The sequence below is a fragment of the Vulpes lagopus genome, chromosome 5 (genome assembly GCF_018345385.1).
Source record: "Vulpes lagopus strain Blue_001 chromosome 5, ASM1834538v1, whole genome shotgun sequence".
Taxonomy (NCBI): domain Eukaryota; kingdom Metazoa; phylum Chordata; class Mammalia; order Carnivora; family Canidae; genus Vulpes; species Vulpes lagopus.
Window position 1 is genome coordinate 96,196,216 of NC_054828.1, and position 24,788 is coordinate 96,221,003.

Genomic DNA, 24,788 nt, shown 5'->3' on the forward strand with positions numbered 1-24,788 from the left:
ACTGTATGAATTAAACCAGATATGTTGTTGGGGTAGATTATTAGGTCTGTGGGAATTAGTGTGTGATCTTTGCTTAAAGCTGCTCTTAACCTCTGTGAGCAGTTAGTCGTACATTTATTTATTCACTTGGAAAACATTTATTGAGTATTTCTTAAATGTTGATTAGGTGGTAGGGAATGATGGATTGAAGAAGGCAAAGTCCTGCTCCGCTATTGTAATTTAGAATCATACCGTACACTCTGCTTCATCACCCCAACTGTCAAATAGTAGATAGGAAAGGTTGTTCAAAGCTTGTCCTTCTTAAGTTATAGACCCTTCCATTCATGCCATCCATGCTCAGATGACTTTTCCTTGAGCACAGATATATTTTAGATAGGAGTGTGCCTGGCCTGACTGGGATCCATTTCTCCCAGACATAGGCTCATTTACCAGAAGCAACATGTCTTAGCTCAGGCTGCCTTAACAAAATGCTGTGGTCTGGGTGGCTTCAGCAACAAGTAATTTTTAAGAATTCTGGAGACTTCTGGCTTGAGTTGGCTGCCTTATCATTGTGCCCTCAGGGTGGAGAGAGAGCAAGTGAGCTCTCTGGTGTCTGTTCTGTTAAGGACATTAATCCTATCAGACCAGACTCCTCCACCCCTCCAAACACTTTTAACCATAATTACTTCCTTAAAGTAATGTGCACTTGGGAGTTATGGCTTCAATATATGGAATTGGGAAGGACACAGTTTAGTCCATTGCCCAGCATGATGGAGTTGAGGATCTCCCTTTAAAAATTATAAATTCAATTTCTCATTAAGTAGATTTGGGTTTCCTGTATCTGACCTTAGTTTTCAAATTGAGTTTGTGTCCGACCCTGTATTTGTTTGCCTCTTCCCATCCCCAGAGGCTGTCTGACCCAAGAGAAAATTGTGGCCGGCTATGCCAGTCGCTTCATCGTGATCGCCGACTTCAGGTACAATGTTGAGTGTTCTGAGCTGTCCACTGGGGGCAGGGGTAGATCACACCCCAACCTCATCCCCATTTTATAGAGGAGGATAGAGAAATGGAGGGGCTGTCTGGCTTTCTGAGACTGATGGCTAAGACTGAGGGAGTGTCTTGAAGGATTTTGTTCCATTTTCATACTGAAGGTACATATTGCTATGTTTTGTGTCCATTGGAAGGAGGAGGAAATAGCTTGTCACTCTTGTGACAAGAGCATGTCCTCATATATCACTCATTTGATCCTTGTAGGAAGGACAGGCCCTGCCCACGGGCAGTGACTCAGCATGCTCTGCTTCCTCTGGACTCGCACATAACTTGTGTTGTGCAGAGTCTTTGACCAGGCTCTCAGATTCTCCTTCAAGGAGTCTGGTAGATGGTGCTTATGCTGAGCATGTTAATTAAAAAAAAAAAATTGTATTGACTTACAAGATATTATTACTGTAGAAAGAACATAAATAATAAATACCTGGATAGCCACAAGCTAGTCATAACCAGTTTTAACATTTTTAAAAGTCATATTTATTTGAAATACCTCATTTCTTAACTAGTAAAACAGCCCAAATATTAGCAGCCCGGTGTGTTTCCCTGCTCTCTGCCCACTTACTATGTCTGAATTTGGTGTTTGTCTATACCATTGAGTTTATTTATATTTATTGTACTTTCTGACTTTCTTTCCAGGAAAGATTCAAAGAATCTCGGGGATCAGTGGCACAAGGGAATCCCCATTGAGGTCATCCCAATGGCCTATGTTCCTGTAAGCCGAGCTGTGACCCAGAAGTTTGGGGGCGTGATTGAACTTCGGATGGCTATCAACAAGGCAGTAAGTGGTCAGGGAGGTTTCTCAAGGGCATTCTAGCTTCTTGATGTGGTGTCCTCCCTTTTGTTTCAGTTAGGTCCCTCTGTGTATAGCCTGGGTAGTCAGCTTTTATTTATTTTTATTCAGATTATTGGTTTATTTTTAGAGTACTAGCTTTATTAGTTCTTATATTCAAACTCGTGTAGATAATATGACACTTAATGCAGTGCATATTCTCTGTACAAGTGAGGGAATTGATTCTTTTTCTTGGTCCCTTGGGGTCTTATAGTCCTCAGGTGATGGGATCTTTGTACCTTGTGGTCTGGACCACTGTGCTTCCCAGTGGCTAAAAATGGCTTTGGGAGGCACCCCAGGGCAGGAAGTTTTCCAGGTTCCATGGTATAATTTTCCTTTTCTCCTCTTACTTCATTCTGTGACAAGAAGTAGAATTTCCTGGGGGATGTGAACTATTCCTTAGGAATACGCTTTGGAAACTTAGTGCAAATGTTTCTCTTCTACTTCTAAAGTGGGCTGCACAGAACTTTTTTTTCCTCTTACACTTAAATAAACAAGCAAAAGTAATAACCCAAAAGCTAACTGTATTTATAGATATGACTTTATAACAAGTTTAGAAGATACAGAAAACAGATTATCTGTGACTTTACCCTGATGCATTTTTATGTTGATTTTTTTTTCCTGGCGTTTTTCTGATGTTTTAAAAATCAGTCCTAATTCTAGTGGTTATGCAGAGCTCTGGGTCTAGTTCCCTCTGTAGCTGAGAGGTTCGGAGGAGACTGTTGGAGAAGGGGGTTCTCTCTCATGGCTGGGGTGACTCCAGACAGGAACCCAGCAGCCTTCTTGGGGCTCTTCACTGATCTCCCATCCCCTCACCTCCAACCTGCAGGAGCAGCCTAGTTTCCTTGCCTGTGACTGTAGTGCTCTGTCCACATTCGTGGTCCCAAATGCCTACTAGTGCCCAAAGCTGTGGAGGAATTTTGGGTTAATTATCTAAAACTACCCTCTGCTCTTTTTTGGAGCCCAGAACACGTCTCTGCTTCCTCTTTTGGTGGGACTGCCTGCGAGGTGAAGTGATGGGTGCAATAGCACTGCCTTATTTTTTACTGGGCACCTAATGTGAAGCAGTGAGAATATCCACCGTGTGGATAGTCTGCTTCTGTTGTTCTAGTTTTTCATTCTAGTAATAGCCAATTGGCTATTATTAGCCAATTAGTGAACCCGTTCTATGAGCCCTCACTGTGGTAAATGCTTACCCCTACGGTTTATACATAAACTGCTTTCTCAAGTATGTATCATTATCCTCTTTTTGTAGTTGAGGAATCTGAGGCTCACAGAGGTTAATAGCTCCTCTGAGCCTCCTCTATACCTATGTGGCTTCAAGACTCAAATTTTGATGCCAGAGTTCCTGCTCATTACTTCTTCATAGCACTGCCTTCTAGAAAGCAGGAGGTTGGGGTACTGGCTGGAGCAGGTTAATTAAGATACTTGTCTGTGGGCCTCCCTTTCACTTTCTTGCCCCTCTTTCTCTCCCTACCTGTATTTATAACTTCTGTAAATGTGGAAAATCATACCTTCTAGGGTCCCGTGGTGACGGATAATGGGAATTTTATCCTTGACTGGAAGTTCGATCGGGTGCATAAGTGGAGTGAAGTAAACACAGCTATCAAAATGATCCCAGGTAAATGTGATCCCAGTAGTGTTCATTGAGAATAGACACCCAAGCACTTTGTAACTGTCCCCTGGCCATAGGAGGCACAGGGTTTTGTAAGACTTGGTTGGAAAGAAGAATTTCCTTTGTGCTATGCTTGGAGTTTCTGACTTCATGCCTTTGATTCCTCCCCACCCCCCAATAGTTATTGCTTACCTAGCAGCTTGTTGGTTGTGCATTTACAACCCATTTTAGTTGGGAGAGGCCTAGAGCTGATGGAGTATCAGAGGGGATTTGCCTTAAAATAAGCTCACCCTCTCTGCATAGAGCCTTCCCTTCCAGAAGCTTAACTATAGCCTCTTTCATTTCAAGAAGTAGGCTGTCTTGAGCAGTGGGGAATAATGACTCTGTTCACCCACACTCATTAGATATGTACCATAGGCTGGGTGCTGTGCCACATGTTACAGGGAATGCTCCATCTATAGAACTTGGAATCTGACTCAAGGAGAGTTCACATATACCTAGGGAGAGTGTGCATGGCTATGTAGAAGCCATGCCTACAAATAAGATGGAATGCTAAATTTGCTAGAGAAATATCAAGAGTCTAGAGTGCACATAGGTTGCTTCCTTTGGAGAGTGTGTGAGAAAGTTAAGGAAGAGAGGTGGCTTTTGATCTATGCTTTGGCATAGTGTAATCTAGACATTGCATTAAGTGTTTAAAAATGTCTTATTTGATTGTCCAGTTGGATGAGATAGTTATAAAGGAGAACATGGATCATGGAAGATTACATGACTTGCCCAAGGGCTACAGTGCCAAGAGGGAGTCCTTATTTCTTTGAGTTGAGGAGGGGTGGTATGGCACCTCTGGGTGGGAGAGCCTCTAATGCTAATAGTAGGGGTCTGGGGCCGTGGGTGAGGCTGGGTGGGCAGTGTAGAGGTGAGTCAGGCATCCAGGCCAGAGGAGGTATCAAAGGTCCATGCAAGGGGATTGGATGGAGGGAGCAGATGTGAGAGACATTAGTCTTAGGATTTTGAGAGACTAAGACTCTGACTGGAAATAGTCCATGGCATAGAATATTCTTGGGCCAGAACAAGCTAATGGGGCAGGTAAGATCAGTTTAGCAGATTGTAGTGGCTAATAGTAGATTCAAGAGCAGACTGCCTGATGGGGTTCCTAACCCAGCCTCACTCTGCCAGTGTGAATTTTGTGCAGTTAGTTGATGTCTTTGTGACTCAGTTTCTTCCTCTGTGAAAGAAGCTAATTTAAGTGCCTACTTCATAGGATTTTTGGATTAAATGAGTTAAAAAGATGCCTAGCACATAAAGGAGTGTTTGTTGAATGAACACATCCCTAGGAAGAAAGGATAGTATTGTTAAATATGCTAGATTCTAAGTAATCCATGCTATTTAGGAATGAAAATAATGTGACTATATGCCATGTAATAAGCTAATTTTTCCAACCTTACTATAAATTTAGTCTGCTCTTTTCCTTTGACTGACAGTCTTGGAGCAGATTTATTAAGCAAAAAAGAAGAGTTGTATTAGGCTTTTTCTCTCAGTACTCTCATTTAATAGAAGAAGTAATGAGCCAAGAGGGCAAGAGGAAGAGAAGAGGTAGAGGTCACCATAAGCAGATGGAAACATTTGCCCCTAATGATAATGCAGATAGACCAGGGGATTGCATAGGAGCAGCTCACCAGTGGGGGCTTGATTTCTCTGGAGGTGGATTTCTTGCAGTGCCCACTAGGTAGCTCTGTTGCTCCTGCTCAGATCAGAACCTTTCTTGGCTTATTGAGACATTGAGCTGTCCTTCCATGAGGAAGTTTCTCCCGTATTTGCCCTCTGCCTCAGTAAGTAGAAGTAACCTACTTACTGAGAAGTTACTTATTTTTACTCAATTAAGTACAAGCCTAGAGAAGTTCAGAATCTTAGTAGGAACTTCAACTGAAGAAAATGAAAAAGAGAGGCTAGATGTTAAATCCTGCCACCAGAAGCATTGGTGTGATTTGTTGTTTCTCCTGTTCTCTCTCTTCTTTCCCTGGTCTGTCTGTTTTGATACTGCTGGACCAAAATCCAGGGAAGGGGAGCAGGGCAAGTTTCCATGTCTGTCCCTGTCACCCGGCCCGTCCCTGTCACCCTGCCCTTGCCCTGTGTACATTTGTGTGTCTGAAGACACTTACAGGACAGCTGTACTGGTGCCTGCCTAGTCACTTCCTCCCTTGGATATGCCACTGGGTTCCACCCAGAGCACAGAGGCTCTGTAGAAGGGCCAAAGCTTGTGGGTTCTTGGCCCCTTGCTCACAGTAAGCCACCTCTGTCTGCCCTTTCCACTACTGGGTGGGTCAGTAACCTGAAGATGGGGTGCCCTAAGATCAGACTTGGCTCCTGCCATTCATCTCTGCTCTTTCTCTGAAGCCTTTTCTGAATCTGGTTTGACTTTCTTTTGGATCAGGGGGAAGCTGTCACCTTGCATTAACAGAATTGTTGAAAAGGATGGGTCTTGTGTGTCCCCTGTGCTTCCTTTGGGAGACTTCAGTTGGTGCAGTGGTGTGCCAGAGCCCTATGTTTCTCAGCAGCTCCTTTCTCTGCTTCATGACTCTTTCTCACTGATAGGTATTTTTTTTATGTATTGGGAACCTTCTTGCTAAGTTTCAGTTTTAAAATCTTTTTTAGTTGATGTTCTTCAAGATTATAAGAATAAATGGTGAAAAGTCTCTTCCTTCTTTCCCTCCATTTTTTCCCCTGTTAGATGGTGCTAAACTTGCCCTGCATGGATTGCACCAATTTACCCCTTTACTAGCAATTTTTCCTATACACTTGTCCATCAAACTTGTTTTCCTGATGGTTCGAACACCATTTTATTGGACATTTTACATGGCCTCTTTTGTAAAGTACCTCTTTAAGTCTTTGGCCCATTTTTCTACGAGGTGGTCTGTCTTATTGATTTGGAGAAATTATTTATATATTTTGATGCGAGTTTTTCGTTGGATATATGCATTGCAAATATCTTCTAGCACTTTGTGGGAAAACCTTTAAGGCTGATAGTGTGATTGAAGATAACTGGGTGTGCAAATAGCCAAAGCAATCTTGAGAAAGAAGAGCAGGGCTGGAGGTATCACAATCCCAGATTTCAAAATATACAACAAAGCTGTAATAATTGAAACAGGATGGTACTGCCACAAAAATAGACACATTAATTAATGGAACAGAATAGAAAGTCTAGAAATAAGCCCATGCATCTATGGTCGATTAACCTATGACAAAGAAAGCAAGAATATACAGTGGGGAAAAGACAGTCGTCAACAAATGACACTGGGACAACTGGACAGCTACATGCAAAAGAATGAAACTGGACCACTTTCTTACAGCTCTCAAAAATAAACTCAATGGGGTTAAATATGACATTAAAGCCATGAAACTCCTAAAAACATAGGCAGTAATCTCTTGGACATTGGCTTTAGCAACATTTTTTTCTGGATCTTTCTCTCCAGGCAAGGAAAAGAAAAGCAAGAATAAACTACTGGGACTACATCAAACTGAAAAGCTTTTTGCACAGCAAAGGAAGCCATCAACAAAATGAAAAGGGAGCCTACTAAATGGGAGAACATATTTGCAAGTGATATATCCAATAAGGAGTTAAAATCCAAAATATATAAAGAACTCTTACAACTCAATACAAAAAACTAATAATCCAAATAAAACTGGGCAGAGGACCTCAATAGACATTTTTCCAGAGAAGACATACAGATGGCTAACAATCACATCAAGAGATGTTCAGCATTGCTAATCACCAGGGAAATCCAAATTAAAACCACAGAGAGATATCACCTTACAACTGTCAGAATGGCTAGAATCAAAACTAAGAAATAACAAATGTTTAAAAAAACAAAACTAACAACCCCAAAATCAAATGTTGGTGAGGATGTGGAGAAAAGGGAACCCTCATTCTCTGTTGATTGAATGTAGGTTGGTGTAACTACTATGGAAAACCATATGGAGGTTCCTCAAAAGATTAAAAATATAAGTATTAGATGGTCTAACAGTTTTGCTGGATATTTACCCAAAGGAAATGAAAACAATAATTTGGAAAGATACATGCATCTGTGTTTGTTGCAGCATTATTTACAATAGCCAAGATAGGGGAGCAACAGAAGTGTCTGTTGACAGATGAGTGGATAAAGATTTGGTTTGTATGTGCAATGGAATATTATTCAGCCATAAAAAAGAATGAGATCAAACCATTTCCAACAATGTGGATGGACCTAGAGGGTGTTATACTAAGTGAAGTAAGTCATAGAAAAATACCATATAATTTCACTTACATGTGGGATCTATAAAATAAGACAAGTTTGAAAAAAACAACAACAAAAACAGAAACAAACTGGTTTTCATAGAGGAGGAGCAGAGGTATAGACAAAATAGGTAGAGGGGATTAAGAAGTCTAAACTTAGAGTTATAAAATAAGTAAGTCCCGGAGATGTAAAGCACAGTATGGGAAATAGAGTCAGTAATATTGTAATAACTTTATATGGTGACAGCTGGAAACTACATTTACCACTGTGAACACATGTAAGGTACAGAATTGTTGAATCACTTTATACCTGAAACATACTCTAGCCATATATGTCAACTTCAATTTAAAGAAAAAAGGAAAATAAATGGGAGCAGGGGTTACTTAGAGTAGTCACATAGGACCTCTCTGAAGAGAGGACTTATCATCTGATAGCCGAAGGACAGAGAAGAACCATCCCCTTGAAGTGCTCAAAGATGAATAGTCCAGCAAACAGAATAGCATGAGCAAAGGCTCTGAGGCAGGAAAAAAGTTGGCATGTTTGGATAGCATAGAAAGCCAAGATGGCAGGGGAGAAAGGGATTGTAAGAAGAATTAAAAATAATCAGAATCTTTTTCATTGTTCCGAGAGAGGAAAGACTTCAGAGCTGTCATTTGTCCAGTGCTGCTCAGAGTATTGCTCTTACTGACTGTATGGTCCTTGACTCTCTTCTTGCCTTGAGAAACTGAAACCTAAGGCTTTTTTTCATCTTTCATCTTGCAGGCGTGGTGGACACAGGCCTTTTCATTAACATGGCTGAGAGAGTCTACTTCGGGATGCAGGATGGCTCTGTGAACATGAGGGAGAAGCCTTTCTACTGACCCTGCAAGAGTGGAGCGTGTTCACCTTGAACCCCCAGTGTGCAGCTGAGGTAGACATGCCTCTCCAGGAGCCTTTGCCTTAATGCATCTGTGCCAGACAGACGGCTGGCAGGGCGGGGTGGGGGGGTTAACTCCAGTCTTCTAAAGTATTGTTATTTAATGTCTTTTTAAAAAGAGAAATATAAACATATATATTTTTACTATTAAAAATACTCAGTTTTTTTAAAGTAGAACTTGATTTCATGTTTTATATATGAAACATTTACCAAAAAACAAAAAAAAACAAAAAAAAAAACAAAAACCCACAAACAGGAAGAGGACTGTCTTTTAAACTTTTAACTTGAGTCTGCTGGTTAAGCTTCTGAATATTGGGTGTGCTGAGAAATGTAAATCAAAACTTTTCTTTAAGAAAACTGGTAAAATGAAGGGCCCAGCCAGCAGTGATTCCCTGATGCCTTACTGGAAACATTAGAGTTTACTTTTCTACCACATTGTTTTGTCCTTAGTTTTTGTTGTGATCACGCACAATCCTTGGGTCCCTGTTTTAAGATGAGGTTTACAAGAGTCTGGCAAGTGGAGCAGTGTGGTGTATAGTGACTCAGAGTGTAAACTGTCAGGGAGAAACTGGTTCTTTTGCTAAGATCCGGGGGTTCTTTCAGACCCCTGTCGTGGGAAGCAGTTGGCCAGAAATACTTGCCAGTACTGCCAAAGCACTGCTGTGAAATGTGAAATACTTTTAAATCATTGTCTTTTTGTTGTTAATATTTTTTTCTGTTCCTTTATTATTATTTGCATGGTTCACCATCAGAAGTCATCTCCATACATTGTTTGAAAGTTGAAATAAAACAGTATGGTGCCGTTTTGACTCTTTGTCTTTACTGTTTGCAGAAGTTTTGCAGTAAAATAGGGATCAACTTTTCACCAGTTTACATTGGATCTTTGAGAAGAGGCAGAGTTTACTTGAGAAATCTTGAACCAAAGACTAAGTAAATATTTCCTTTGTTTCTGAGCGAGCTTGACATCAGTTTTATTCCATAGGCCTTTGTCAAACAAGACATTATTTTCTTTGTTAATGGAAGATAACTCAGCTGAACAGAAGTCACCAGTTATTCCCAAGTGTCATATTATTAGTCAGACCCTCAGTCCCAGAAGCTGGTGAGCATGAAACAGGTTCCTTGTATTCCCTCCTTGATCTCTCACTGATCTTCAGATCGTGTGCCCTAGAGGGCAGTGCACTGTCCAGAAAGTGTCAGAGATGGGGAGAGGGAAGGCCTCCATCAGTTGGGTGGTAATTCTGGATGGGACTGAGGAGCCCAGCCTGCTAGGTGTTTGTGCTGAGGGCCCTTATCACCCCTGCACTATACTCAGGACAGTCCTTTCCCTCGGGGTGCCCTCCATTGGGAGCCTTGGATTGTAACTACCCAGCGTACTGGCGTCTCAGTCCCTACTAATCCAGGTCGCTGAATGAAAGTTAACAGAATTGGGTTTAGAGGCTCTCTTTTTCTTACCAAGTTCTTTGTCTTTCTCTTCACTCTAAAGTGCTTTTTAAAAATGATTGCCTCATACTTTGTTAGGAAGCCTGTTGTTAGGAGAGCTCTAGTTTTTAAGCCTCTTCTAGTCTAGATAAGTTTTGCACAAAATGGGCACAAGATCTTAGCCAAGAAAACTTGATAGAACTAATGTTTGAAATCCTTTAAAGCCCTTGTAGCATGGGTTAAGTTCAGGGATAAAGAACAAAGTTAAACTGGGTTTCTGAAAAACACCTGCATGCTCCACATCACATGGGCATTTTCAGTGGGTTTCAGGGGTGTTTGCACCTGTGACCAAAATGCAGTCCCTTTGAGCATTGGTGTGAGGTTTTCCTTCTCTTGAAAAAAACACAAAACCCCAGCTATGCTTGAAGCACACATATAGAAGTTTGTTGTACAAGTGTATTTTGATCGAAGATTCTTCAATAAAATGGTTGTTAAATGCAATCTTGCAGTGATAAACTGGATGGAAAAAATTTGCAGGCACATGATGAATCAGAGGGGCATAGGGCAGGCTGCAGGTCTGGCTTTTGGAAAAGGTTATAACCCAGTTAAACAGCCACGCTTCTGGGAGGCATCAAAGGGGAAAATCACTTGCATTTGAATAAGATCTGTTCCATTTTGGTTTCAGCTAGAGCTCAAAAAATTTTGATTCATTTATCAATCTTTCCTCCGTTGCTATCACATGCTAATTCCTAGTGGGCACTAGTGGGAGAGGGAGGACAGAGACCAGAACACCCCTTTTATGCTCTGGATGGTGGATGAGACAGGAAGGCTGAGGAATGCTGTGATGGAGCACTGATGTGAAGGAATCGTCAGCATAGTCGGAAAGAGGTGGGAAAGGGGTTCTCAGGTGACTGGCACTGGCGACAGTTCCATACCTGCCATCATTCTGGGCCTTTACCCTTAGGTCTTACAGCAACTTCCTGGTGGTGGTTCTCTTCAGTTGCAGAGTAAGAAACCGGAGTTCAGTTTAAGTAACTTGTTCAGGTTGTACTGAACCTGTACTTGGAAGCAGGCCAGACTTAACTGGCTGCAGGCCTTACTCCAAATTCAAGAGGGTTGTAGGACTCAGTTGTTTGCACTCCTTAATTCTTATGTCCATTATTTGCAACTTGAGCCATGAGTAACTTGTTAAACAGTTACTGAAGTTAATGAAATGGTCTCTGTGTGCACACATGTCTGTAGGCTGATAGGTAATCCTATAAGATTAATTTCTAGTTTTGGATGAGCTTTAATGGCAGAACAGAGTAGAACATTGTACCAGCCTGGGGTGAGCCATGGAAAAGTGCACTTTGGAGAAGTCATCCTTCTCTGCCACCACTGATGGTTCTCCCCTATGCTTGTTTCCTTTTCTCCCTGAGGCATGGCTCTGTTGGGAAAGGGTGTTGATGGTTAAGGACTGAGTTCCCTTTAGCTAAGATTCTTCAGGAATGTGTAGTTGAACAGAGTTGGTTTTATTGACTCATTGAAGGAGGGAAGTCACATGCCATGTGGGGCTGTGGGGTGTCTCAATCAGAGCATGTTAGGGCTTAGAGGATTTGGGCTTGTGTCTGGTGCTTTGGAGGAGGGCTCAGGGAAGCAGGGCTCTGCTCTGGATTGAATTGGATTGGATTGGATTGGATTGGATTGGATTGGAAGCAGGAGAATTCTGTGATCAGGTGTTTTAAATTTTTACCAAGAAGGCAAGAAGAATGGAGTGAGGCTAAATCTGGAATTGAAAAAGAAGCAGCACTCAGCCAGAATATGGTGATGTCTGGTCCTTTTTATGATTTGGACACTTAAGATTTTGTCTATGTTGAGATGTAATTATGGAGTCCTCTAGTTTTTGTCTTCACCCACCACATCACAGAGTGGCCATGTCTGATGGAGTTGTGTGAAATTGTTAGTGTTCCACAGGAGAACACCTCAGCCTCGCTGTGGGTGCCAGGCCAGCTCATAGCAACACCAAGACCTGACTGTAGCTAGTACAGGGCTGCGTTTCTCTTTCTCAGGATCTGCTCACCCCAGACCCAGGAGGCCCACATGTTCTTTTTTTTTTTTTTCTTTAAAGATTTTATTTGTTTATTAGAGAGCATGGTGAGGAGGGGTAGAGGGAGAGGGAAAAGCAGGCTCCCCACTGAGCAAGAAGCCCAACAAGGGCTCAGTTCCAGGGCCCCAGGATCATGACCTGAGCCGAAGGCAGACACTTAGCCAACTGAGCCACCCAGGCGCCTCAGGCCTGCACATTGTATATAATCAACTCTTCTCTTTTTTGATCAACAATATTGAGCACTTGCTGGGCATTGGACACTGGGACAGAGGAGTCAGGCCCCAGATATCCATAACGCAGCTCCAGCCTTCAAAGACTTCATTGATGCCATGACAACCACTTCTCATAACTCTTTTCAAATGCCTGTGTTTGCTCGCTTCCTGTCACACCTACTTAGCCGCTGAGATAGCCCGATTTAGGATGGTGTCAGCCTTCACTCTCCACTAACCCGCTAATCAGATGATGTTTTTGAATAGGTTCAGTGCCTTTGCTTTTTTAGTAACCAGTTTGTATCGCAGGACAGCAAAACACTCCAATATAGCCTAGCATTCAAATGTGCCCAGGTTGACTCTGCAAGTAAACATCTGTAATGGTGCTTTGAGAAGGTGGAAGTGTGTGTTAACATGGGTAGTGGATGGGGGTGCAATCCAGAGAGGGAGGGAAGGGTCTTCCCTGGAAGGGCAACTCTCATGTTCTGTGGACAACACCTAATGCAGACTGACGAATGAAATAAAGTCAGCATTGAAACCCATTCCTGTGTCGGATCACTGAGGAGCATCTCAGCAGCAACGTGGGAGAGGAAGCAGCTCCATGTCTGGGAACTAGAGCCCTGGCTGCATGTCCGTCGGCTTTAGCCCAGTGGCAGGGAGACCCGTGAATGTCTCCCTGGGTGACAGAACCACATTTGAGGGAGATCCAAGGTTCAGGTGTGTCCCAGTCTGAGTTTCAAATAGAGTTGTGCTCATCCTCATTTTATGTCAGAAGCTGTTCTTAGTGCCGGCTGGACTAGTCTCCAGTCATGGATGACTTCTGAAGGTTCTAGAGCTCTGATCTGATTTTCACTGCCCTTGGCCCATGTTCCTCTGTGCTTGTGGTGCTGCTCCCTGTTTTTTTTGTGAATCTGTGGCAGGTGTTCACAAGGTGAGAGCCTGCAGGGCACTGGCATCCAGTGCAGCATAGGTATGATCAGAACAGCACTGCCCAACAGAAATGTGAGCCACATATGGAATTTTAAGTGTTCGCGTAGCCACATTAAAAAGGTACAAAGACACGGGTGAGATTAATTCCAGTAAAATATTTTATTTAATCCAACATATCTAAAATATTACTATTTTAACATGTAATCAATGTTTGACATTTTGTACTAAATCTTCAAAATATGGGATCCCTGGGTGGCGCAGCGGTTTGGCGCCTGCCTTTGGCCCAGGGCGCGATCCTGGAGACCCGGGATCGAATCCCACGTCGGGCTCCCGGTGCATGGAGCCTGCTTCTCCCTCTGCCTGTGTCTCTGCCTCTCTCTCTATCTCTCTGTGACTATCATAAATAAATAAAAATTAAAAAAAAATCTTCAAAATATAGTATGTGTTCTACTTGAGCACATGTCATCTTGGACTCGTCACTTTTCATGTGTTCAATAGCCACACTAGTGAATGACTTGACTATTGGTGAACTATTGAGTTCTGCTTCTAGAACTCAAGGCAACTCTGGTGGTGTCCTTGTTCTGGATTTTTGAAGGATCCTTTGATTTCTCGGAGCAAGCCTGAGCATCTCCAGTGGCCTTGGATGTTCCTTAGGGCCCACAGCATTGAGTCAAAGGGAGGGCTCCCCAGGAGGTCCACTCAGTAGTCCCAGTTTGAACTCAGACCATCTATACTTCATCTATGCTTCTTGACCTTGTAAGTGACCTTAACTCCAGGAAAGAGAACACCATTCTTTCAGCTTCTAAGTTAAATGATTATTTTAGTTGTGCTATACTACTTTTTCTGAGAGGTAGGTGTGGTTAAGATACTAACCAACCTTGGTTGAGAATTCCAATCTTCCACTGACTAGCTTTTGGAGAAGTTATTTTGGTTTCCTCAGAGTCTTGGTTTCCTCAGAGTCAAATGGGTATAATAATATGACCTCTTAGGGTTGTTTCAAGAGTTAAAAGAGGTAATTCATGCTTTGAACAGGTGGAGACCTGTAAAAACACTTATTAGATGCCAAATTGCTGTTAAACTGCTATGGACTTATATTTGCTAGGTTCCTTCCTTCCTTTTTTTTTTTTTTTTTTTTGTATATTTTTTATTGGAGTTCAATTTACTAACATGTAGCATAACACCCAGTGCTCATCCTGTCAAGTGCTCCCCTCAGTGCCTGTCACCCAGTCACCCAACCCCCCCACCTCCCTTTGCACCACCCCTTGTTCATTTCCCAATTAGGAGTCTCTCATGTCCTGTCATCCTCACTGATATTTCCCACTCATTTTCTCTTCTTTCCCCTTTATTCCCTTTCACTATTTTTTATATTTCCCAAATGCATGAGACCATATAATGTTTGTCCTTCTCCGATTGACTTACTTCACTCAGCATCATACCCTCCAGTTCCATCCACGTCGAAGTAAATGGTGGGTATTTGTCGTTTCTAATGGCTGAGTAATATTCCATTGTATACATAGATCACAGCTTCTTTATCCATTCATCTTTCGATGGACACCAAGGCTCCTTCCACAGTTTGGCTATTGTGGACATTGCTGCTGTGAACAGTGGGGTGCAGGTGTCCCGGCGTTTTACTGCATCTGTATCTTTGGGGTAAATCCCCAGCAGTGCAATTGCTGGGTCGTAGGGCAGGTCTATTTTTAACTCTTTGAGGAACCTCCACACAGTTTTCCAGAGTTGCTGTACCAGTTCACATTCCCACCAACAGTGCAAGAGGGTTCCCCTTTCTCCACATCCTCTCCAACATTTGTTGTTTCCTGCCTTGTTAATTTTCCCCATTCTCACTGGTGTGAGGTGGTATCTCCTTGTGGTTTTGATTTGTATTTCCCTGGTGGCAAGTGATGCGGGCATTTTCTCATGTGCGTGTTGGCCATGTGTATGTCTTCTTCGGTGAAATTTCTCTTCATGTCTTTTGCCCATTTCATGATTGGATTGTTTGTTTCTTTGCTGTTGAGTTTAATAAGTTCTTTATAGATCTTGGATACTAGCCCTTTGTCTGCTATGTCATTTGTGCTAGGTTCCTTCCTTGATGAACATGATTTGGTGAGGGCACAGTAGATAGGGAAAACCATGAGCTAAGTCATAGGTACATGGAGGTTCACTGCTTTCTACTTTTATCTGGATGTTGTATTCTATAACATTTTTCTTAAAATGGTTCACTAACTCTTGTCCTGGAATTTACTGAAAGAAAAAATTGTTGCAGTAATTTTATATGCCTCAATGAAATGCCATATAAGTTTACTTAAGATATGTGTATGTGTGTGTGTGTGTTCTATCTGCGGAAGCCTGGTACAGTAGGTGGTCATTTACCTGAATCTTGAAACAGAGTTTTTCAAGTTAAAATTTTTTTCAGCCTTAGTGAGTTAGAAGTCTAATTTATAAGTACCCATTTAAAGTGTGCAAGTCAGTGGTTTTTAGTATATTCACAGAGTTGTGTAAGCATCACCACAATCAATTCAACATTTTCACCAACCCAAAGAGAAACCCTGTGTCCATGAGCAGGCACTCCCTATTTCCCCCCAATACCTCCCGCTCCCACCCCTCAACCCTAGGCAACTATGAATTCACTTCTGTCTCTATTGATTCCCCTTCTGGACATTTCATATAAAATGGAATCTTATACAATCTTGTATCTTGCTGCTTTTATTTAGCATAATGTTTTCAAAGTTTGTTTATGTTGTATCATGGATCAGTATTTCATTCTTTTTTTTTTTTTATTGCTGAATGATATTCCACTGTAGCTAGACCACATTTTATTTATCCATTCGCTAATTGATGGACATTTGGGTTATTTCTACTTTTTAGGGTGAATGTCGCTGGGAAGAATCATGTACAACTCTGAACGGATATATGTTTTCATTGTCTTCAGTCTTTTTGTTGTTGTTTTGATCCTCCTTTACTATCTTCTTTTGATCTAAATAGGTATTTTTTTAGCATACCTTTTGAATTCCTCTGGTTTTTGTTTGTTTGTTTTACTGTATATATTTTAGTGACTTTCTCAGTAGCTGTTCTAGTTGCAGAGTTTTGAAGGAAGAGTGAAAGCCCAGCAGGCCAGGAGCAGTGGTGGGGAGAAGAGTGAGATGGAAGGAAGCATTCTATGAAGTGGGAACAGAATGTGTGAAGACAAGGGTTAGTGAGGACCTGGTGGATCCAGATAACTTGGGGGAGCTGTGTATGGCTCACCAATAATGCTGCCTCAAGGGAAGTGTTGAGAAATGGAAGGCAGTGGACATATACTGAAGGGCCATGTTCACCATAGCTAAGGATGTGGGCCTTAATCCTACAGTGGGCGTTTTAGGCAGTGGAGTGGCCTGATCAGAGGATTTGCTGGCTTCAGGGAGATAGGTGGGATGGATGAGGAAGAGTCCAGACCAGGGATAACAGTTATGAGTCTATGGTCTGAGGGGCTTCCCAGAGTACTGGAAGACTTTTTTAAAGGCTGATGGAATGTTTTCTTTCTGCTGTTTAGGGCACAGCAAGTCTGGGTTAGGAGAGATGCTTCTAGTGCCAGGAAATATTCTCTCCTGTGGCTGTTTTGTCCCAGGCATTGGGCAGTATCACTACTTACCCTTAGGGCAGGAGCTTTGAAACTTCCTAAACCCAGTTAACTTGAAAGTGTTTCCATTAAAGTGATCAACTGGGGATCCCTGGGTGGCGCAGCGGTTTGGCGCCTGCCTTTGGCCCAGGGCGCGATCCTGGAGACCCAGGATCGAATCCCACATCAGGCTCCCGGTGCATGGAGCCTGCTTCTCCCTCTGCCTGTGTCTCTGCCTCTCTCTCTCTCTCTCTCTGTATGACTATCATAAATAAATAAAAATTAAAAAAAAATTAAAAAAAAATAAAGTGATCAACTGTTTAATAATCCTACATATACAATAAGATTTAAAATGGAAGTAAGGGATGTAGTTCTTGGGAAGGAGACATGATTATCAGCATCTGTAGAGAAAAATCAGTATATAAAAAGCAGATACAAAAAGTAGATATTAAGTTTAACAGATTTTTAAAAAATTTCCCTATCATTTGAATCTCCTATTTCTTTTTTTTAATAAAAATTTTATTTATTTATTCAAGAGAGGCACAGACAGAGGCAGAGACATAGGCAGAGGGAGAAGTAGGCTCCCTGCAGGGAGCCTGATGTGGGATTTGATCCCAGGACCCTGGGATCACAACCTAAGCCAGCCAAAGGCAGATGCTCAACCACTGAGCCACTCAGGTGTCCCTGAACCCCCTATTTCTATTTGGTGTTATTCTTCCTGTGTGAGCTTGCTGTGGGCATATCTCCCCTGCCCTTCCACTGAAGTGGAAAGGTCCATTCTCCCTACTCTCAGGCAGCCAGGGTATGGACCTAGGCTTTGCCAATTGGCTGTTCCTGCCCAGGGTTTGCCTGTAAAGACAGTATCTCAGTTACTATTGCTGCATAACAAACCACCATCATTCATTTGCACACAGTCCTGCAAGTTGAGTAGAGCTTGGTGGGGATGGCCCATCTCTGTTGCATGTGGCTTCAACCAGGGCAGTTCAGTGGAGGCTGAAATGTCTGGGGAATGCCCAGGTCTTTCACTGTCCATGGGCCTCTTGGACTTCCTCGTAGCATGGTGACTGGATTCTTGGAAGGGGCATTCTTATGGAAACTGCAAGGCTTCTCAGAAATTGTACCATATCAGTCTCACGTTTGTTGCCTAAAGCAGGTCAAAATGCCAGCCTGGATTCAAAGAGGTAGAGAGATAGATTCCACTTCTTGAAGAGGGAAAGAATTGATGCAGAGTTTGCAGGTTGTCACAGGGATTGACAAAGATATGAGAACTGTTTAATGTTCATTCTGCTGGTGGCATCTAGAATTTGGTGCTGCATGGCCGCAGTGCCAAGAACAACCCTCAGGATAGCAGCATCGACACTGGTATTTATTAAGACCATTTTAGTCTCCTAAAATTGTTCTTGGTCATATTTCCAGCTTATCAGGTTCCCTTGGTTCTATTTCAACCTAATTTTCCAACCTTCCCATCCATTTTGGAACTTTATGGTATGTTTTAAATAAAACTCATTTCTGCTTCATTTGTCAGAGCCAACTCCTATTGCTTGCATCTCAGAACACTGACTGATGCCCCAGTCAATAAGAGAGTCACTAAGAACTATGTAGAAAAGTAGATAATTTACAAAAGAGGAAATGCCCACGACTTATAAACACCTGAAAAAATGTTCTACCTCATTAACAATAAAAACAAAACACATCTAAGTTAAACAGTAACAAGATGCCTTTTTGTTTTTTTGTTTTTTTGGTTTTTTTTGCCCAGCAAAGTAACAAGATGCCTTTTTGTTTTTTTGGGGTTTTTTTGCCCAGCAAATTATCAAATAAATTAATGTCATTAGGGTTGTGGAGGGCAGAGTGAGATAAACTCTCTTAGACTGCTGGCTAGGTTTGTAAACTCTGGTCTAACTTTTCTTCCTGGGGATTTTTTGGGCAATATTTATCAAGAATCTTTATTTATTTATTTATTTTTAAAAAGATTTTATTTATTTATTCATGAGACACACACACACACACACACACACAGAGAGAGAGAGAGAGAGAGAGAGAGAGAGAGGCAGAGACACAGGCAGAGGGAGAAGCAGGCTCCATGTAGGGAGCTCAACGTGGGACTCGATCCCGGGTCTCCAGGATCATGCCCTGGGCTGAAGGCCTCGCCAAACCGCTGAGCCACCCGGGCTGCCCTATCAAGAATCTTTCAATGAATCATTCCTTTTAAATCCTTTCTAAGAATCTAGTCGAAGTAAACACTTAAAAATGTGGATATAAATGTATGCTTAAAGATTTTCATGCCAGTCTTATATTTTAGCAGACATTGGAAATTCAAATGATGCAAGTCCATTGTAATGCAATGTAATAAGATATTATGTAGCCATTAAAAAAATTGTAAAGAACTAAAGATACAGGAGAACTTAATAGAATGATACCAAGTGACAACACAAAATTATTGATGTGGCATATAATAGGATCTAATTGAGAAAGTAAACCACTCTAGGTGTTTCGAACAAAGGGAATTTATTATAGGAAATGCTTCACAAGTGATGGAAAGGCAGAGAAGCCAACTATTATGTTGAAACAACCCAGAAATGAGCAACAGCAGGAAGCCACTTCACTCCCAGGGCTGGAGAAGGTGGTGTTGCCAGAAGTCGGGCAGTTGGTAGAATCTAGAACCATAGAGGAGATGCAGCCACTGGTGGAAAACTCCTCAAAGCAGAGAGAGGGACAAATATCTTGGCTTATTTCTTCTCACTTTTCTGTCTTTTACCAGAACCTCCCATTAGCCCAATCTAGCCAGAAGCCAGTTGGCAATGGAGCCAAGGGCAGGAAATGGATCAGAGGGTAGATGGGCAATGACTCTACCACAGAGCGTGATATCAACTAGGTATGATTTGTGCATATTAAATGTTGTTAAAAGTAGTTATTTTTTGCTGATGGGATTATATAAGATTTATTTTCATATGTTTTTCTGTATATTCTAAGAAACCCAAACAATATCATATTATTAAAATAGAAAAATGGCAAGTGTGTGCTGGGGAGATACCAAATAACATTTTTATGATGATACTAAGTTTGTAAGTTTGAATGTGATGCAAAAAGAATTGTAGACACTGGGTCTTTCATTAAGCTCTGGACTCTTGTCAGGGGCCCTTCCAAGGGCTGCGTGTTCTCCTTTGGCAGGGGCCAGCAGGGGGCGCTGCAACCCAGCACACCAAGGCCTCCCTGGCTGAGACTGACACTGGGATTTCCATAGCCATTGTAGAGCAGAACCCTAGGGGGACATTGCCCTGTTGGCCAGCCAGGGCCCCCAGAGGTTTGCCCCTGCCAGTTTATTTCAGAGCTACCCCTTTTTCCCATTATAGGATTTTGGGAGGACTTGCAAGAAAGCCAACCACCATCAGAACTCGTGGGTCCTTCCTCGTCCCTTTGGAGTGTTTGGCATGTGTGTCCATTGAACCTTGAGCCTTACTGTCCTGATTATGCTTGCACAGAGGAACCAATTGTCACTGGGTAGGGCTCTCGGCCCTAAGTGTCATATAAAAATAAATGCTCTGTGGAACCATCTTGGCCTTTTCCTAAACAAGTAACTCAAATTGATGAGTGCAGGACTCCACATTTACAGTTTTGCTGTTTCTGTAAGCCATTTTATCCAAAGTGGCTGACTCTGAGAGATCAGTTTGAGCCACTTAACCAGCAAGGTGCCAGGAGTCATGAGCTCCATTATTCAGGGTATTTCTTTATAGATAAGATGTATATCATCACTGTTTGCTACTTCTGCTCTTATCTTTCTCTGCTCTCCTGGGTACACAAAGCTTTCCCACTGCTGAAGATGCAGGCTGGGCTGGGCTGGGACTCCTCCCTGCCTCGACTTCTTCCAGGATTTGTTCAGGCTGATAGTTTTTGCTGGACATCTACATACGCACCCTCATTAGTCACAGGACATAATTCGAGGGAATGGGGAAGCTTTCCCAGGGAAGAATGAATCAGACTGAGTAGTAGACATTGCAAAAATGTCATGGGGCTCTGAATTGAAGGCACCTGGTAGCCCCATGAGGAGCCGCCCTGCTCTGCCACTAGGGCACCCACAGTGAGTGCTTTCAATCTGCGGCTCATACAGAAACTCTAGGGTAAGAGCTGGGTCATGGAGTCCCCCTCCCAGGTTGTGACCCATCACAGTTTGCTGTGTGTGTGTGTTTGTGTGTGTGTGTGGCGTATTGTTGGAAAATCCCAGAGAGGTCTGGGGTGGTGAATAATTTCATGTGCTTCTAGATAGTTTGTCCTTTCCCTCCCTCCCTTCCTCTCTGAGAGTATATGCTTTTATTTATGTGACACCCCCCACCCCCCGTCAGATAAATACAGAATGCTTTACACTTTTCTGCTTTGGGAAATGAGATAAAACCTCTTAAAGGAAAAGATTGCTTTGGTGAAATGTAAATAAAGGGAGTGAGTAAGAAAAATACAGATACCAAGGAGAGAGAGGGTAATGGATGCCATTTCAGTTGTGAAAAATGAGTATGTTTTCATCAAAGTAAGCTGCTTCAGGCAGAGTCTCTGAATGAGCATCAACCCAGGTTGATAATGTTTCTAAGTGTTGATCTTAGAAATTCTCAAAGTACTTTGCAAAGATGGCAGTTATATTCTCTGGGCTAATGCCTCAGATCAGCTGCTTTCTATGGAGTACGGTTTTCTTGGGTTTTATTTAATGCATTCTTATTTTTTATTGATATAAAATTCACATACAATAAAAGTCATTATAGTTCCTTCTTGTTTGTAACGTAGATCACTATTTTATAAGATGTGAGCATAGAGAGTTTTATATTTATGTTTAAAAGTTTTGGGGAGAAAAGAGGAATCCTTTCTCTAAGTAACCTTATAGATTTTGTGTTTCATTATACCCATGTGGCAGATACTAATTATAAATCCATTTCATGGGGCAAAATATATTTTTTGTGTTTTCTGTAGGAACCTCACTGAATCATGTTTAAATCTGAGTGTATATCAGTATAAATAATGGCAGAGAGTAAATGACCCAAAATAGTCATCCAAATAAAGACTGAATTCTAGAACTTATTTTTCTGTATATTTTTTCTATAATTATAATGAACACCTTTACAATCTGAATTGTATATAAAGATTTTACTTACTTAATTAATTAATTTTTATAGTAAGGATAATTTTAAATGAATTCCCCAAATTTTGGTTTTAGAAATAGCTCAAAAATTCTTTTTCTCTACCAGGAGAGTTTATACAATGTGTACCTCCACATCTAGCTTACTTTATCTTTTCTAACATACTAGCACTGGGTTTCAGTCTACTTTTATTAAAAAACCTACTTTAGAACTAAACTACTTCATTGAGAATTTCTTAATCTAGGAGATATGGAGTGGTAGAGAGAGAATTACTTCCCATGATTATTCCTTGTATTATGTGAAGATTTTTACCAAGTACATGTATTACTGTTGCAAAAATAAAATGGAAAAACTTTCAGTGATCAAGTCAGTAAAATATTTTGATCCACTTTAGTGTTTTCAAAGTCTTGCCCTTTTAAATACTTTCAAGAATGAACTGCAGACAAATGGATGTGAGCAATTGGAAAGAAGTGACTTGATTAACTAAAAAGCATGTCTCTGTCCCCGAACATGCCCTTGTAAATTTATTTTAGACAGCCGATCCTCAGTCCAGAACAGCACAACAAATTTTTTAGATGGTTAATGTCACTTGGCAAAAAAAAGACAATTTAAGATTCCAAGAAATATTTGCTGTAACTGGTAAAATTTTACCTTTGAGATCAGTTCACACTGTTGGGAGGCAGTTAGTTTTTGTGTTTGCCTGGTTAAATGACAGTGCTTTGCTTGGAATGCTGAGGAAGGGGTTCCAGGGCTGTGGAGTGATCTGATCAGGGCTGGGCATGGAGCAGGTACTTGGAAGGGTTGGACTGAATCTGAATCTGAAAATAAGACAATGGTTTAATTCTGACTTCAACCATGCAGCAAACTGTTGGCAAGTTGTTCCATGCCTTTTCCTCTTCCTGAATATTACTTATTGGAAGAATGATATTCTAACAAGAATTTCAAAGTTAGAGGCAGCTGTGTGGCTCAGTCGGTAAAGCATCTACCTTCAACTCAGGTCATGATCTCAGGGTCCTGGGATCAAGACCCACATTGGGTTCCCTGCTCAATGGGAATCTGCTTCTCCCTCTCCTCTGTTGTTTTCCCCAGCTCATGCTCTCTCTCTCTCTCTCAAACAAATAAATCATAAACAATTTTTCAAAGGAAGAAAATTCAAATCTTGCACTTTAATACAGTAGTCTTAGCATTTTTGTCAGTGTTTCCCCCCAATCTTTGTTCATAAGCACATATTGTTTTACATAGAGCTAATTGTAAGGTGTGTGGAGTTCCACACCTTGTTTGACAAATGCCTCCTTGAGTTTTCCATGTTGCCACACAGACTTCAGGAGCCTCCTCTCAAATGAGTATAAGTTAGTCCATTGAGTGGGCCTTCCATTATTTCCTTTACCATTTCTCCTATTGTTGGACATGTAGGATTTTTCTAATGTTTGATTTTTAGACTTAAAATTATTGAGTTAAAGGGAGTGGAATTTCTATGGCTTTTGATATATGTTGCTAAATTCCTTTTTAAAAGGTTATACCTATTTACCGTGTTAATTGCGGGTTTCCCAAGGTGTTATGTTTCAACCATGGGAGGATTGTTTTTTTTTATTTATTTATTTATTTATTTATTTATTTATTTATTTATTTATTTATGATAGTCACAGAGAGAGAGAGAGAGAGGCAGAGACACAGGCAGAGGGAGAAGCAGGCTCCATGCACCGGGAGTCCGACGTGGGATTCGATCCCAGGTCTCCAGAATCGCGCCCTGGGCCAAAGGCAGGCGCCAAACCGCTGCGCCACCCAGGGATCCCGGGAGGATTGTTTTATAGTCTATTTCCACACCTCTGCATCCCTCCCCTCCAGGCAGCAAAAATGAGTGTTTCAAGGTGAGGTAGGACATACACGCATGCATACATACATACATGTATGTTTACTGGGAATGACTAAGCTTCACATACTAAATTGTACAGTATTATCTCACTGAGATTACAGAAACAACCCACAATGCCTCACGTCTGGCATTAGTTCCTCTTTGATGCCCCGATTCTGTTTAGTTTTTGTCACAAACCCTGCATAGTAAGAGTGGAAACTTTGACTTTCTGTTTCTGATTGTGATTGCAGGTGCTGTCTAGAACGAGAGTTGAGGGAAATTGTTGGCACCAGTTTAATTATTCAACATGGAGCCAGTAAGGAGAGCAGGCCTGTGAACCCATCACATGTAGAATAACCAGTTTCATTCCAGATTGCTGATGAGGGCAAAAAGGTGCACCATGTGCTTTTCATGAAATGGAATTCTGCTTGTAGCCATGGGAGCTGTGGTTCAGAAGGTTGCTGCAATAACTTCTCAAGAGTTTCCTTGAACGTTGTTTGTGTGACCACTACTCAACACGATGTAGAGCATAAGCAGGTGTTTTTAATCCTCCATTTTATTTTAGGTGGCAGAGACTTATTTTAAATGGGAGAAATGACTCAGTCAGCATCACATAGGAGCAGAACCAAGTATAAGTCTGCTTTCAAATCAAGTGTCATTTTACTAGGTTTTATTTCCATTTTAGGTCACTTGACTTTTTTTACTTTGTTTGTTTATATTATTTATTTATTTGAGAGAAGGAGAAGCAGCACATGAGGAGGGGGAGGGGTAAAGGGAGAAAGAGAGAGACAAGCAGACTCCCTGCTGAACAGGAAGCCCAACCAGGGCTTGATCCCAGGACCCGGCGGTCATAACCTGAGCTCAAGGCAGAGGACCAACCAACTGAGCCACTCAGGTGCCCCAAGCCACTTGACTATTTTAAAACATGA

General features: G+C 41.7%; 1 protein-coding gene across 1 annotated transcript in view; it reads left to right on the forward strand.

The window, feature by feature from the left end:
- RPIA (ribose 5-phosphate isomerase A) overlaps positions 1–9,463 on the forward strand; it is a 30,578-nt gene extending 21,115 nt beyond the window's left edge. Inside the window, exons 6-9 of the mRNA XM_041756725.1 lie at positions 887–955; positions 1,663–1,804; positions 3,377–3,476; positions 8,501–9,463. Coding sequence (XP_041612659.1) covers positions 887–955; positions 1,663–1,804; positions 3,377–3,476; positions 8,501–8,598 — 409 coding nt within the window. The 3' untranslated portion in view covers positions 8,599–9,463. The remainder of the gene's footprint in view (positions 1–886; positions 956–1,662; positions 1,805–3,376; positions 3,477–8,500) is intronic.
- Positions 9,464–24,788: the final 15,325 nt, after the last annotated feature.